Here is a 17,813-nt window from a genome sequence, read left to right as displayed (position 1 = left end):
GTTTTTAACCAAATCTTTACTATGAAAATTTGAATAGTTACCAAATTAGAATAATATTACATTTGATTTTAAACAGTGATATTCAAATTATAAACAAAAATTAGATTAAAAAATTCAATAGCCAGCAAAATGAAAATACACTATAAGAAAAAAGAAATTAAGGGATCATTGAGTTGTTTACAGATTATCAGCCGAAAAGATTTTAACTTATTTGAATGTAAGTGAGGAAAAAGAGTTGGGTCCCTTAATTTCTAACATTTCTGCAGTTGTAGCTCATTCCATCTATAAGAGGCAGAATATATTCTTAGCTATGTTATAGAATCAGGCTTCTTCAATTTTGCTTTTGAATGATCCATCGCAAGATCATTGTTGATATCAACGGCAGCATAGGGTGGCGGTGGCGGTGGCGGTTGCAGTGATGATCTGTAAGCTTGCTGCTGTTGTAAGGAAAATCTGAATCTTAAGAGCAGCGAATTTGTTACCACCCCAATAGAACTCAGACCCATAAGGGCTCCAGCAATTGATGGCGTTAGCATTGTCCCCGTAAGGGGCAGTAATGTTCCAGCGGCAATTGGAATTCCAACCTATATTAGTAAAAACCAAAGCAGTATCAGATGTTCACATAAAGAAGTAAAATAAAAGTGAATTATTAGAAGGAACAAACTGGATTTTGCCTTTCAGTCAGGCTCAGGCACACCCAATATTTACAGAAGTCGTAAGATATAAAGGGTTGGTATGAAATTGTTTCTGGTAACAACAATGCTACAAGAAGCGGCAAACACTTGTTATCAAAGTTTATTACTTGCTTGCTTTGCAAGAAAGAGAGCCATAAGCAAATCCAAAAGAAAAAAAAACAGATGAAAACTTACAATGTTGTATGCAAAAGCCCACCAAAGATTTTGCTTCACAGTTTTCATTGTTAGCTGGCTTAGCGCCAAGGCATCAAGCAACTGCATGAAGATAAATCGAGTCGATTTACGTTATACATTTGGCAATGTGGAATATGGAGTTGATAGGAGAAAAGGCAACTGAATTCACAAAATATATTTCATCATATACTACTGCGTTCATTCCGGATTTTTAAGGCCTGCCAGAATTGTGATAGACATAGCCAATATGCTTGAAATGCTTGCACCAAGTTGCATATAGAAAGAATATGTTTGACAGAATAAAATTGACATTTTTTTACGCATATGTGTTCACCCTAAATAAAAATTTAATTCATTAACTGAAATGGAACTCAACAGATTTAACTTTTAAAATAAGAAAAAAATTTATTTCGACCATTTGGTACACAAAATTTAGTTTAAGACGATACCTGTGACAGTCGATTGCCCATCAATACAATAGAAGATACTTCACTTGCAGCACCAACACCACCACCCATGGCAACTCCAATATGTGCTGAAGCCAAGGCAGCAGCATCATTGATTCCATCGCCAACCATAGCTACCACATTTTGATTCTCCTGAAGTTCACTTACAAACTTCCTCTTTTCATCTGGTTTAACTTGAGAGAGCACCTGGAAACCATATAGCACCATCTTTAATATCTAATCAAGCTCGATTTAGTGTCTGAATGCTCTAGATGGTCACTATAAATTCTGTAAAAAGGGAAAGTATGAATAATCTTCATATAACATATTGCCTCTTTTTTCTTATAGGCTAGGAACAAAATATTGCAGATTGAGAAAGTTTTCTAATCCTTCACCGAGCATGGATTCTTAAGTTGCATCTGCTTTTTATCCTGTTATTCTTCCATAAATTTCTGTCAACTAATGCTACCAACATAAACCCCAACCACCTCCCACCTCTTTTCTTGATTCTCTCTTCCTGGACTAAACAAAGCAAATTTCTTCTGATAGTAAATATAGTCCATAAATCTAAAGCTTTAGCTTGTTTACAGAGTGTTGGGCCTATGATAGATTGATTAGCATTCATAATGGTTAGTAGTTTACATATATGTTAAACAGTAATTCTTAATACCAGTCAGGATACGTTTAACTTCAACAATGATTTCTTAAAGTTGATACAACCCAAGTAGCTCTAACCATCTCTTTCTCAAGCAGAGCTCAAAAACTAACATCTATAACTATATATAAAAAGAAGAAACATTGGAGTACTGTAGAAGTGTAGGTCCCAAATGATGACACATTAGGAGCTTTTTTTTGTTGGTTTTGGTTGGAGTTGGGAGGGAAAGAAAGAGAGAAAAAAGGTATAATTACCTGTCAATCCTTACACTTTTCAATCTTCTAAAATTTAGTCTCTTTACTTTTAATTTTATGAATTTAGTCTTTTTACTTGCTTCTAATTTCAAGAATGTAGTCCATCTACTATTTTCATTTACAAAATAAAGTTACTGACAACATTGTTAATTGATATCTATTAAATTTGAATATGTTTATGTTTATGATCACTTAAACTTTATTTTTTAAAACAAACTTTGAATATTAAAATGCCACATATTCAAAATAAATAGAAGTCTAATAAAACTGTTGTCAATTTGATTTTAATTTTTAAATCAGTCAAGTAGAGGGGTTAAATTCCTAAAATTAAAGTAGAAGACTAAATTTCAAAATTTTGAAAGAGTACGGAGATAGGGACATAATTAAACTAAGGAGTGAAAGAGAGAGAGAGAAATTATATATTCATGTTCATGTTTTTTTTCTAAAATATTGTATATTTATTGTTATGAATTTATATGAAAATGACATCATTATTTTATTGTGAAATAATGCATTAAAAACTATTAGTTTAGATGTTGAATCGCGGATTGATTTAATATTAGCATATGTCTCAAGTAAACAAATATTTAACTACTTATTTTTTTATTTTAATTTTGAATAAAGTACAGAAATGTTTTTCTTCATGCATCTACTTCCAAGTTGATTTAAATCCATATTTGATTTGCTTGCAAATTGTTTTATTTATGTTTCTAGGATTATTATCCTATCAATTTCCACTTAAAACTTTTTAATTCTACAAGCAAAATTTTAAATAAATAAATAAATAAACTGAAATAAATCCTTACAAAAATAAAATTTAAATAATGTATTTAAAGTTACTAGTATTTGACCATTACTCAATCCAAAAAAAAATTTAAAATTAAAATAAATATTCAAAACAAATATCTTTATAAATTATCATAAATTTAATTTTAGCAATAACAAAAATAATATTATTAATGGTCGTATATTTAATCTATACATAATTTGTTGGTAATTTTTCTAAAACATTTTTAAAAATATTAAAAATAGTTATTTTGTAAGTTTATCTAGAGTTTCATTTAATATCCAAATTTAACCCATATTTAAAATGATTATCCCAAACATGCCTCAGAAATAAGTTTAAAAAAATTAATCAACCTTAAATTATTATCATAAATTTAATTTTCATAATTAAAAAAAATTAGAATATATTAAAAATTATAAATCCCCATGCGTAAGCAGGGACGTAAAGGCAAGTAATATTTCACACCAAATGCTAACCTATATGGATAATGTGTTCAATCATCGGGAAAAAACTTACCTTATCCTTTGGGATTCCAACAATTGATGCAACATACTCAGCAGTGCTCCTTTTGTCCCCAGAAAGCATGTACACACTAATTCCTTGCCTATATAAAGAATCAACGACGTGCCTGGCATCTTCTCTGATCTGATCCTCAAAATAAATAAGACCAGCGAGCTTATTATTCACTCCAACATAAACCACAGATTTATTCCTAAGCTCCTCATCTGTTTCCAAAAGCAAACTATCGCCAACACCATGCCTGCAGAAAATAAACTCCTATGTCAGACAGAAATTACCTGATGATCCCTATGTCAGAAATTACCTAATCATTCCTTCAACTTTTTTAAAAATAAAAAGATGAATTTCTGCTAAATGAAACTGCTCTTAAAGATCACATTTACTAGTATACTATATAATAACTGAAAACACACACACACGGAGAATACATACCTCTGAACCCACTCTAATGTCCCAACTGACACTGTTTTATCATTAATGACAGCTACAGCGCCAGATCCAGGTTCCTCAACAAATGTTCCATCCACTACCTGCAAGAAAGCCCTTTGCATGAAAATCACAGCCAATAGATAAATGGAAAGGACATCATCACTATCCAGACAGATGTAATGAACATGGATGTTTCCGGAAAACTGAAGAACTGTCACTGTAAGTTGAGCTTGAAAGCTCAAAAAGAAGAAAAGGAAATTTCATTGCTGATTGAAAATGACAGTAATATTGAAAGCTAAGTCACAGTTATTTGTTCTTTACTATAAATTTTTGCGTTTCTTATTGCATATTTGTGTATCAAAGGAAGGATTAAATTTATACCTAAACAGAAGCCTATATCAAAGATAGGGGGAAAAAAATGCTAAGCACCTTTATGTTTGGACTTTTCACAGCCTGGGCAGCTTCCACGATTGCTTTACCAACTGGGTGAATGGTATTTGATTCTACAGCGGCAGCTAACTTAAGAACATCATCTTCAGACCAACTACCATTGAAATGTTGTCTGCACCAAAGCACACATTTTATCATCATAAAAAATGTATAACCTGGCAAAAGCTGCACACATTTTTGTTAGCATAATACTTGGCAACTTTAAACTGGGACTTGCACCAAGGATATCTTCTATCCAGCCATAGTGTAGATGAACCATCAAAATTATCGATTCTCAATTAATTTCATATCATGGATTCAGAAACTGGTCTTTTAGCAAATATTACACTTCCAGACTGAATAACTTATAACAATATAGAGCCAGAACGGCACATATGCATAAATTTTATGAGCTAGGACTACCATCTTATTTAGGCTACATATCCTTTACACTTTTTTTTTATTGTTTCTCATATTTTGCTATAAGGCAAGAGCAAATAGAAAAATCATAATATAAAGAATGGATAAAAAGCAAAAAATAAACCAATATAAATAAAATAGTTCCACATAGAAGTAAAACCAAGCCTTTTCTCATCATAAAAGTCAGTTTTAAATTTTAAACTCCCTAAAATTTATCTTTTGCTTTAATATGTTTTGTTTTTCCTTCTGCAAAAAAACAGCAAAACTGACGGTTGAATGAAGACTCAAGTTTTATCGATCTCCTAAATTGTTCATCATCAAACATGAAAAACATGAGCAGAATAAGAATCAGTCCACAAGAAAATATATATTTGGATAGCAACATAGGCAGTTCATGAAGAAAAAAGAGACAAAAATTTACGTAAAGATAGTTTTAGATTAAATACACTCGATCACTGATAGTTCTACTCCAGAAAGTTCAATATGAGCCATTTAATGTTAAAGTTTCAGAAACCACTCAACCTGGAATCACTATGATCCATGCCACTTGGAGTTACAACCTTTGTCACAACAGGTCTGCCAATAGTAAGGGTTCCCGTTTTGTCAAATATAATTACATTCACCATAGAAAATTTCTCTAAAATATTTCCACCACGCAAAAGCAATCCTCTTGTTGCCCCTAATGAAGTTCCGACCTGAAAATACCAAATATAGGCAATAAAACAATATCAACTATAACTTCAACTATGTCACTAGTCTAACATGGTGTAAAATGGTGAAACAAGGATTACCAGCATAGCTGTAGGGGTGGCTAAACCCAGGGCACATGGACATGCAACAACCTATGTCAACAGATAAAGGTTCAATGAAACTCACTAAAAAGTTAAGAAAGAAAACAAAATGGAAGTTACTAATATAATTCTAGAGTATATCAAAATGGATGCCAAAACATCCACATTTACATCAGATTATGAAGTAAAGCAACAACTAGGAGGCACTTTGAAGAAGCAATATCAACCAATTCATCATATTTTTTTCTCAATCAGATAATATGTGAACTGTTCTTTTTTTCTTTTCCTTTTTTCTTTTTTTTTTTTTTCACTTTCTAGTTATATAATGCACACACAAAAATCGTTCAATATGGATGTAGATTTCCATGTATCATACCAGAACACTACAGGAAAGCTGCAGGGCAAGTGAAACTGTACTTCCTTGATAAATAGAAGCTGGAATAATTCGTGCACCAAACAGATTCCAGAACATAAAGGTAGCAGCAGAGAGAGCCATAACTCCATAAGTGAAGTGTCCAGCCACCTGGAATTCCAATTTTTTTTTTGAAGAAAGTTAAATTGCCTTTCCACCAAAAGTAAACAACACATGCCATGGTTCTTTTTCTTTCTCGTTACACCCATTAATTAAGAACACGATACCAGAATACAACTCTTTATGTTGATTGATTATTTCATTTCTTTGTATTGAGCTAGGAAAAGGAAAAAAGAAAAGGGGGGGAGGGGAGGAATTAAGTCACCTTTCACATCAACAGCTCCTCACTTCAACAGAGTTTTTTAACTTTTAAACCATGGAGATCAGAATCAACCAGAATTTATCAACCATGTATAAAGCTTCATGCATGCAAGGATAAAGGTCATGTGAAACTGATGCAGGAAAAATAAAAATTTTACTGTTCCATTATAATCTTCAAATATGCATCATTCAAAATTTTATCCAGACATGATATGCTTTCCAGAATTACTTCTTTAGTTTGCAGCTGAAAGGCTGAAGAAAACCATGTTGCATAGACGAAAGATTGCCATGTGTGTAAGTAAAAAGTAGCCTAACAGAGTTATTCAACCTGGGGGGAGGTGGTGTTCTAAAACCATTTAGTATCTGAGGTGGCACCGGAGAGCAGATAAGACTAGTGCCCTATTTTCCACAACTAAGCAATCCATGTTAACCATGTGAACAGTAATTCCAAACAAGTTCTCTGATAACATTCCTTGTATTTTTAATGTATCTACCAAAAGATCCCTTTATCCCACTGAAGATGAAATAAGTTCTGCAAAAAATATAGGGAACAAATTGAAGAACCTTGTCGGCCAACCTCTGCACTGGAGCTTCCCTGCTCTGTGCTTCTTCCACCAAACGAACAATGTCTCCCATTGCAGTCTCACCACCAGGTCTCCGTACTTCAATTGTAAGAGTTCCATTAAGGTTGATGCTTCCAGCTGCAACTTGACTCTAGCACAAACATAAGTTTCAATTTGGTATAATATGATGAAAGGAGGCCAGTATTAATACTAGGGACTGAGTGATTGACATTAGATGACGCAATTCAAAGATGAAAAGTGAATCAGGTAGAAAGAGGACGAAGAGATAGAGAAGGAAATTTTTTTTCCGTGAGGAGGGAATGAAGATGGCAAATTTAAAACCATACCCCTGGTTCTTTGGTTACTGGCATTGGCTCCCCAGTAAAACTTGACTCATCAATGGTGCTTCTACCGGCTCTGACTATTCCATCTGCAGGAACACGGTCCTAGAAGAAAACAAGAATATTTGTCAAGAAATAACAAAGTCTTCTACAATAAAAGAAAATTCATGAAACTGTTTAGCACTTCAACATATTAAATGGATCACAGTGAAAATCAGCAATAGTAATATAGCTTCCTAAGTTTAGAAAGTAAAGAAAGCAGCAACATAACTCATATGTCCTAAGAAGGAACAACACTCTTTGCTAATAGAATAAACACTGAACATGAATAACAAAATTATAAACAGTAAACATCAGACACACCAAACAGGAAAGCACTAAGATACGAGATGATAACAGATTAAAGCACAAGTCTAATTTACTTACTCCTGGCAGTACGACAATTTGGTCTCCAACAGAGAGACTGCTACAAGGAACTTCAACAATTGAATCATCAACCATCAGACGAGCTTGTGAGGGCAAACTACTAAGAAGTCCAGTCATATCACTGGTTGCTTTGATTTTTGCTCTCTGTTCAAGATTCCTTCCTAACAAGACAAAGGCTATTAACATGACTGGTTCCTCAAAGAATGCCCTCCAACCCTGCAAACACGATATCAATTAAAAAGGACTGATGTCTAACCTGAATGTCCCCTTCACATGCTCTCTACAGTCTACACCCCCACTTTAATCATGCAACAGAATCTGAAAACCAGACCAATCATTGCAAATACACTAGCAAATCAAATTGCAACTCAAACCATATGATAGAAACGTCTGCTTTCAAATTATTTGAAGAATTTTACAATTTAGTAAGAACAACCGGAGATGGAACTCCATGCAAGAACCAATAAAATATTATAAAACTGGAATAAACCAGAATCTAACTAAAGAAAAAGCTGTCTTACCCATATAAAGAAACAAAATATTTGTGAGGACTCCCAACTATTCAATCCTAAATAGTCAAATTCTGAATAGTCAAATTTACCATGTTTCTTTCTTATTTACTTAACAGATAATGAACAGTCACATCTCTCAGATAAATAGCATATATATATGGAAGAACTAAGCATACAAATCTCAGCAGCCATGTCGGTCTTATAAAACTCTTCATCGTTTCTGATAAGATATCCAGGTTTTTTACACCCCCTAGGTTCCATTTTTATCCTCTTACTATGCCTGCTTGAGAAGTATCCCCGTATATACTATACAAGACTGAAATAGATGATAAAGGCCTTCAATTTATTTGCTTAAAACATCTTTATGTTCTTTTGACCATACAATCACCCAACAGCTATGATAGTGAGAAGTCAGAATGAACCACAAAAGTTGAGATTGGCAACAATTCCATAATAAATTTAGTAGTTAGCAAGTGACGGTAAACTTAGAATATTTGTGATTGGCTTTTCTTCTACCTATTCTAAATTCCAATATGTGGATGCTATTTGGTTTTTCATGCTAAACGGCCTTAATACATCGTGGCATGCAACTTTTGGTATTTGTCAACTCATACAAGGTGTATTTCAGTTCAAATACAATAACAGAAGGAAGGAAGGCAAAAAGAATAACAAGAGAGTCAACAAGTCAAGGAAACCCTGAACTGAAACTACTCTAGAATGTATAAATAATAATCTGAATATCATATACGCTGACTCTAAACACAAAATTACTCTCAATGGTGAAACTAATTGAAATGAAATATGAGAAGCTGATACTAAGTACTGAAAAAGGAATCAATAACCTAGAAGTTTATTTACAATGAGAAGTCAAAGTATGCTTACAACAAGACATGGCTTTGTTAATAGGAAAAACAGAAGTCATAACATGACACTCAAAATTTTGAAGTCATAAACATGCTATAAACAACATAGATTTCAAAACGTAAGTTATTTTACTGCATTTCATATGTACGTATGTCTACATACACAAAGGTGGATATCCATAGACTACACAAGTATAGACTACACAAGTAGGAAAAAGTATCAAGACTTACCAATTTTGGTATTAACACAGCTAGAGAACTAACAGCAAAAGAGGATAAAGCCCCAAGACCAACCAAAGTGTTCATGTTTGGAGCTCCCTTAAAAAGATTTTTCACACCCTCAAAGATAAGTTGACGCCCAGGACCAAGCAATGTAAACAAAGACAATGACAAATGGAACCCTGTTGAGTGAAATGCATGCATCCATGAAGCCTTAGCTCCTAAAAAATGGGCGACATGGCCAATGAGGCACACAGCACATAAAGCCCAGGAGACAGCAAGCTCGCGACCTATAACAGTGTAAGCAATTAAACCCGAATTACTTAGGAAGACAAACATTAGCATACTATTAACAATCTACTGAAAAGCAAAAGAAATATGAAAAGGTATCTACCACTTTATCTACTGAAAAGTAAAAAGAATGTGGAAAGGTACCTACCACTTTCTCTTAAGCGGCTGCGCTTTTCATCCATCTTCCGTTCAAAAACTTTGAAGAAATTATCTCGACCTGAATCTATATGGAAGAAATAAGCCAAGCAATCAATCCATAATGTAGATTAGTAGGAGGAACTTATGGAATAATTTACAACTCTCCAGAACACAAGTCATATCAGGAAGCAAACCAAGGGAAGTCTGTCAAGAAAATAGATCAGAAAGGCTAAACTTGGCCACGAACAATAAGAATAAATAGAAAAGTTTCCTAGTTAAATTATACTTGACTGACTGGCAGCACAATCTTTTCTAGAAATTTATCTCAAAGCAAAACAACAAGAGAGCCTTTTTTTTTACACTGAGATGGCTACATAGATAAGATCCCACCATGACAATCTATTTAGGATCATATCAATCCATGCTCTCAAACAATGGCAAATACCATATGGTATGGGTTAAAATATGGGGAAACAAATTAATAATTAATAAGTGTAAAACAATTGGGAGGAAAATTATAGGAAATTAAGAGATACACGGCCATAATATGAAGCTGAAGCAATCATGTCTTATTTAACAAACTGTTATTAGATAGCCCCCTTGTAATGCATACAGGTTACTCGCAAGAGATTCACCGATAAGAACCTCCAAAACAAAATTAAGGTTGTTAGTATTCCTTCAGTCTTCAACTGCAATACAACAACTTTGCTGTAAATTAACATAGAATGAGGACTCTTGTTATAGCTACTATAGAATGGACACAACTAATTCTTCAAAAGATTAGCGTTCCGCACAACCAGAAAATCCTCCAACCATTTTATCCAAGTGGCCGCCACAGCTGACCTATTGAAAGGAGAAATGGTAAATTAATTATATCTATGACTTCAATGCTTGTATTGTTGCATCTATATATAGATGAGAGTCTTGAGTTTCAGAGACATACCATAAGGAATTATGGTTGCTCTTCAACAAAACCTTTTTCATTATTATAGTAAGACATCTCCTTCAGTAGTTCTCTGACCTATCACTAAACCCACCAAACATACATGAATCATATGAAAAAAAAATGTCAACATGTGTTATGACTCTCTCATCTAAAGTTAGAGGAGCTTAATGGATCGTCATTCACAAGAGATGCTATAATATTTATTATTCAAGACCATGAACATTTTGGCCCGTCCAATATTTCATAATTGATAATCTTACATGAGAGATGATAGATTATACTTCAAGCTACTAGTACAGAGGAAGTTCAAATCTATGACTGAAACCTCAATGAACAATACAACTCATGGTCTCCGAGAGCCATGTGCATGACACCAAAATTTTAGAAACGGGCCCTTAAGTACATAGCTCTACCATGCCATCTAAATGCATACTAACTCAAATCGTGATTAATCCTTACTACCATGATGAAATTTTAGCAACACTTTTTGGTCTTATCAACTATCAAGGCTCCCTTTGGTTAACACTTCCACTCTTTTAGCAAAAAAAAAAAGGAAAAAAAGAATAGAAGTGGAAAAAAGCAACAAAAATTCAAATTAAATACAAAAAAAGCACTTACCAAATGAAGCACAAACAGTTTGCTTTACACAGAATTGATGAAGTTTTCTAATCGAGCACATTTTCTAGAAATAGGTGAAAAGAAACATGCAAAGCATATTCAAACAACAAAAAGTTGGACGACCAAGACGATGAAAATACTTAGTACCTCGAAGGTTAGAATTAAAGCCACAGCTAGTCAATTGTCTAGCTAACGCCTCCCCTAACTCCTTTTGCCAATTTGGTACAACCTTGGCTTCGGAAACCGGCCACACTATTGCTGTTTCTGTTGTGAGATTGACACTAGCAGAGGACACTTGGGGCTGCATTTCAAATCGGTGATACAATGAGATAGGAATAACTGATTCGATTTACAAAAGAAGCGAGAAAAAAATTGAGACAACTTACTTGATTTTCTAGTATCCTCTTCACACTCGCAGCACACCCGCCGCAAGTCATTCCCTAAGCCCGGAGAAATTAAGGGAAAGAATCAGTAACCTGACGCTAGTTCTTTTCTTTCTAAATTTATGAATAAAATACGGAGTAAAAAAAAAGGGAAACCATACCCCAACATCAAGAATAATAATATCGGGAGATAAAGCAGATGGCTCGTCAACGGCTCCCGCTCCCAATTTCGCCTTCAAGTCCCCGTCGCCCGTTCCTTCCCCACCATCTCCACCTCCGCCACCGCTACCGCTACCACTTCCATCGCCGCCGCCATAAACGCCGCCGCCGCCAGCAGCCCCAAAATAAGCTGCGGAACTCGCGACGCACTCCAAACGGCGGTGTAAACGTTGGGGAACTGGAGCAGCGCACAAGCTCCTAAGTGGAGACGAATAAGAGCGGGAAGCAAGAAGAGTAACTCCTCGGCCCTGAGGAAAGAGACGAGAACGGATGCATCGAGCGATGAGAGAGCAATTGTTGTAGTAGAAATGACGGTTTAAGGCTCTGGGGATGGAGAAGAGAGCCAATGTGGGCACTGTAACTGAAAGTGCTGACTCCATGTCAAGATTGGAGTTGCAGCATAGAGAAGAAACTATCTCATGAAAGTCCAAGGCATTTGAGGCCCCTATCTTTTTTACTTTTCAGTAAAATATCCCGCGGCTGCACGTCAAACTCAAAATAAACGTTTTAAAATTTTTATTTCAGCTTCTCTACGGTATAAAATATATTTTTATAATATTTACAAATACAATATATTATTAAACTAACTTAAAATAAATAAATAAAAATCATAAATGCGGTGCGATTTTTGTTGATAGTGGACATATGGAATGGGCTGCATTTGTGCATAATGAGGAGGGGAAATTTTGTGTAGTGTATCTCCAATTTTATGGAAATTTTTATCCTTTTTAAAGTTTTATCTTAGTTTCGATCATGTTATAGGGATGATATTATTCTTGAATTTGACAATCAAATATTGTGGAAAGTTCTCTCTTCTAGTGCTTTGGACGTTTTTGATTATGATATATAATTTCAAGTTTTCACTCTATATGTCTAATGGATTGGTATGGACGCTAATAAAACAGCTTGTACATTAGCAATGGTGACTTTATTGAAAGCGAACTACTTTGATTGTATTAGTTGTCCTTCTTCTGTTGTTGGTATTGTTCATGTTGATAGATTGGAGCATTTGGGTGAAAACTAGGGGGTTTAGGCAAAAGTGTAAGGGGCAAGCTTGCTGGTTTGAATATAGTTGTGCCCTGAGTTGTTTCCACTTTGTTTTGTTCTTCTAATCTATTCGTTTTTTTAATGAATATGATTTTATTTTAAAATATATATATTTCATAAATGTTGATTGAATTTTAACTCGGTGAATATTAACATTATTAATATATAATTATGATTTATAAATTTATTTCAACAAAATAGATTTACTTATTAATATATAAATTGTAATAAAAAAGAAAAACTTGTAATAATTTATCATACTTTTATAGAATTTGAGTCTAAAATATATTAAAGGAATTAAAATTGTTAAAAAAAACAAATTCCATAACAAGGACAATTAAGTAAAACGTGCTTCGAAATAATCTTACATCCCGTCAACCAAACACATCAATATTACATTCCAATCAAATCAACCAAGCAATATAATCTCATACTCCACCCATAATTTACGTTTCCGTAATCCTATTACAAAACATAATCTAAGACTCGGAAAACCAAACAACCCTAACAGTTTGAATTTAATTACAAACCATCAAATTTAAACTATTCATATAATAAGTACATGTATCTAAAATTTCATCTATGTATTTTAAGTATGCTTTACATCATATCCCATACACATCGAACTTAAGTTATTTACATAATAATTACCCATAATTAAAATTTAATTACATGTATTTTAAATATATTTTGTGTCATATCTAAGTCAACTTCCAATACTTAAGCTGATAGTTGTATTGGCAGAATGGATTAATTGAAATGATATTAATATTTTTAAGAATTAATTAATTTGTTTTAAAATTTAAAGATAATTTATAATATACTATATAGTTTGGGGATGTATAGTGTAATTTACCCTAAAGTACATACTGAAGTGCTAAACAGCTAAAAATCATTTACATAATAATACAAAATGTAGATTAATTTAAAATAAAGTCACGATATTTGATAAAAGAAAAAAAAAACTATCACGTTGAAGTTCAACCTAACACTTTGAAATTAGGTGTAAAAAAGTAAATACACTTGGGTACGAAAATAAATGTGCCATCTACATGTACTGACATTTTAAAATTTTTGAAAAGAAAAGTTAAAATATGGAATAAATTTTCATATATCTCATAAATTTAAAATTTATTTTTTATATTTTTATTTTTAAAAATTTAAGTTATCTATTTTTTCAGATTTTAAAGTTTAGTTCAATTATTAATATTGTTAAAATTATCTTGTTAAATTCATATTTATAATGAAGTCAAATTTTCAATTACTTTACTATTAAGTTTGTTTTTTTTTGAAATTTAAAATATGAAAGGTAAATAAATTAAATTCTTAGAAATAAAAGTATATGGATTAAATTTCAAATTTATAAATAATATAAGGACTTATGATATATTTTAACCATAAATTTGAAGTGGAATTGGCTTGCTTACATCTAAGGGGGTGGAATTGACATTTTCTAAAATTTCAATTACATGACCCCAGGCGCTTATAGTCCTTTTATCCATTCCCAAGTCTTCTTTTAGGGCCTCTACGACTATACCACCTTTCTCTCTACATCAGCTCAATAACAGCGAATTTTCCACTCCCGAGACCAGACCTGAAAACGATTCCTATTCAACACATTGGCCTTACAACAACAAACCATAAACAAAAAACAATAATAAACGACCAACTCCCTGACAACAAAGACAAAACCGGGTACCTCCTCGACCACGGAAAGACTCTCTACCTCCTCCACCACATCATGCTCAAAGCTCCAGTTCTGAAAACAAACATCATTTTGAATCTAGAAATCACAACAGACAATAGACTCGCATGATGCGCCACTAGAATGTTGAACACCACTAGCATGATTAACAGTTCCCATGTGTTGGTCCTGTTTTAGTCAAACAAGTAGCAATCCTAAAGCAAAAGTTCAAGGAATTGAAACAATCATTTAAGGATGATTACGAGTGGTTAGTGTATAAAACAACCCATTGTCTATGGTTGTTTGATAGGTCCCAATACCACCAAGATAAAAGCTTATTCAGAAACTTGTAATAGTCTTGCAGATCACTTGAATCATTTTAGGTATTTCCATGGTATATGCGGCATCAAAGATCCCTTACAATGCCATATTCCATTACTTTTTTGAAGGGAGTGGTACGATCTTGGTGGTATTCCTTACCCCCAAAGGTTCATTAAGAACTTAGTTGTTGTTTGCTAGCATATTTTGAGAACTGTGATACCACCTTATAGGATTTGTTGAGCCTAATACTATAATAAATCTGTGAAGAGAGCAAGGGTGGAGTGAAGGGGGTTGGCAGGGCCTTGGACTCCTTAAAATGAAAATTTTCATCTTTAGTTTTTTATAATTTTAAAAATTTTAAATTAATATAATAAAAATTATAGTTTGACCCTCCTAAGAATGAGAAAAATTTGATTTAATCATTTAAATTTTATAAATATATAGACTGTTAAACTGGTAAAATTTTACATTTGTTATAAAAAAAATACAACTTTATCCCCCAAAATTTTTTTGGCTCCGTCCTTAGAAGAGAGATTAGGAGATTTCATTAATCATACGTTTTTTTAAGTTAGAGATAGTAACCAGGTTAAGTAAGAAATTTTAAAAAATTGAAAATCGAACCGAATTGGTATATTTATATGATTTATGGAATGTAAGCTTTAAAATTAAGGTTACAATTTTTTTAATATATATTAATTTTAGTTTTTTTATATACAAGTAAATATTTTATATTTAAATTAGTAAAAATAATTTAAAACTTTTTGAAAATCATTATTTTTTAAAAATATTTATAAATAATAATTTAAATTTTTGTCAAATAATATCTAAAAATTACAAAACAAAATTTATTTTGTCAAAATAAGACTAAAAAATCAAAATAAAAGATTATTATGAAAAACTGAGAATTGAATCAAGCCAGACCGAATTAAGATGGCTAGCTCAAAAAATCCTTGAAGCTCGACTAAACCAAACCAATATCACCCCCAATCTTCACCTTCATCCTTATAACACTATAAGCCCTTACGCCTCATTTGGTATAACGAATGTAAAAAAAGGATTGATGTATTAAATTACTTCAGCGTTAAAAAGATGGATGTTATAGGGGTTTAGTTGTAAAAAATTTGTGATATTTATTGCTTTTCTTATTTTGTCTTTGATACGAGTTAAAAGATAAGTGTTATCTATGAAAAATAATTAGCCTACAAATACGATAAATCAACAATTAGAACAAAAGCATATAATGTAAAAAATAAGAGCAGAAAAGAACCAACACAAACGTTATTTGTTAACGCAATTCAAACACAAGGATTTTATATCTGCAGAGTCTTGACTTAAGCTCAATTCACCCTAATATAAATAAGCAATTGCAACTCAAATCTCGATCTCAGTTGTCACAAATCACTCACCCAAGTTTAAAAAAATGAAATTATCCCATTAATGATCCTGAGTATTTATCAACTAAAAATCATCATAAATTAGTCTTTTAATGATGTACGAGCCCATTTTGCCCGGGCCCAGTGCAAAACAAAAACAAAATAAAAATAAAACATAAACCAAATACATTGCAGCCCAAATTTCATATGGCCCAAACTACCCAAAATTAACCCTAAACCCAAAACAAACATAACCCTAGCCCAAGATTAACCCCATTTTCAGCAAACCCTAGTTTGCTTCCCCAAGCTAGCCGTCGCAAGCTTCCATGCGTGGCCCCCTCGTCCACCACGCCCCACGCGTCTGACACTCCCACCTGCTCCACCGTGCCCACCACCTGCAACAAGAACAAACACAACAGCAAAGAAAACATGCGAATGATGGGGGAAGTAATAAACAAAAGGAACAAAACAAATATATTGGCTTTAAAAGCCGAAATCTATCATTGGAATGGGGACGATTTTTTATATTTAAAAGGAGGGGAAAACAGATTGTATTTTGGATGAGGGATTTGAGGGGAAACGGATGGTATTTTGAAATGGGGGGATCGATTGTATTTTAGGGAAACCGGTTGTAAATAGGGGGGATTAGAGAGGAAAAACCGATTGTAAAACGGGAGAGGTTACATAGAGAGAATACAAAAAAGGACTTGAAGGTGATTTTCAGATCGATTTTTTTCTTTTTTGATTTTTTGGGTTCTCGTTTTCTTTCTTCTTGATCTTTACTTGCTGCACATTTATAACAAAAAGGGAGAGCATTACAAAGCAACAAAAAATAGAAAAAGCAGTGATTTCAAGGTTTTCGCACTTTTTTTTCTGTTCTTATTCTTTTTTTACCGTATTTTGAATCTACTTGACAAATCTAAAAGAGGAGTTTATTTACCTTTTTTGTTGTCGATTTAGTCGACGTTGGCTCCTCCGGCCTGATGGTTGACAGATCCTTGTGGTCTGGCTAAAACCGCGACGGTGGTGGAGGCGTATTATACGCCGGTGAAGCCTAATAGTCGGCCAAGGTAAAGAATAGGAGAAAAATGGGGGCGGTTAGATATAAGTTTTAGTAAAAATGACAGAGCTCAGTGGTTCTTTTTTGTGTTTTTTTAATATTGAAACGGTGGTGTTTAAGGGTGGGGGCCGCGTGTTGATCCATGCCCAGACCCAATTTGTGCATTTATATGTCAAATGGGAAATTTCCACAATTAATCCCTCATTTTTGCATCACATTCCAGCAGACCCCATTAGCATCCATGTGTTTTATTTTAATTTTTCCCCAAAAATTTGTACACCATTCCATTTTAGTCCACTCCAAGGTGCAGCGTTTTGGGACCTGGATTATTTCTAGTCCTAGTCCCTATACATTTATATACTTTGCATTTTTTTTAAAAAACTATCTTATTTGTAAATTATTCCTTTTATTTTAGGTTTAATTTTAATCTAGCCTTTTATTTGTATAATCTGCTATCTTAAATACTTTTAATATTTT

The 17,813-nt window shown here is 33.2% G+C and overlaps 1 protein-coding gene across 2 annotated transcripts; it reads right to left on the bottom strand.

Annotated features, from left to right (window-relative positions):
• Window positions 1-118: 118 nt before the first annotated feature.
• LOC107887448 (copper-transporting ATPase PAA1, chloroplastic) lies at window positions 119-12,369 on the bottom strand. 2 transcript variants are annotated; one of them, XM_016811710.2, is made up of 17 exons: window positions 11,794-12,369; window positions 11,636-11,689; window positions 11,397-11,550; window positions 9,696-9,770; window positions 9,269-9,546; window positions 7,663-7,878; window positions 7,243-7,341; window positions 6,897-7,046; window positions 5,976-6,122; window positions 5,600-5,650; window positions 5,331-5,503; window positions 4,389-4,521; window positions 3,963-4,060; window positions 3,528-3,771; window positions 1,319-1,522; window positions 870-950; window positions 119-584 (listed from the first exon to the last, which is right to left on the bottom strand). In XM_016811710.2, exons 1-17 carry the CDS (start codon window positions 12,229-12,231, stop codon window positions 309-311), a joined length of 2,871 nt encoding a protein of 956 aa, XP_016667199.2. In that variant the 5' UTR covers window positions 12,232-12,369; the 3' UTR covers window positions 119-308. The 2 variants fall into 2 exon arrangements, with proteins under 2 accessions (XP_016667199.2, XP_016667200.2); XM_016811711.2 differs by having other exon boundaries at window positions 119-762; window positions 11,794-12,333.
• Window positions 12,370-17,813: the final 5,444 nt, after the last annotated feature.

This window comes from Gossypium hirsutum, chromosome A03 (genome assembly GCF_007990345.1).
Source record: "Gossypium hirsutum isolate 1008001.06 chromosome A03, Gossypium_hirsutum_v2.1, whole genome shotgun sequence".
NCBI lineage: Eukaryota > Viridiplantae > Streptophyta > Magnoliopsida > Malvales > Malvaceae > Gossypium > Gossypium hirsutum.
Note: the sequence above shows the minus strand (reverse complement) of the source record. Positions and strands in the feature narration are given on the sequence as shown.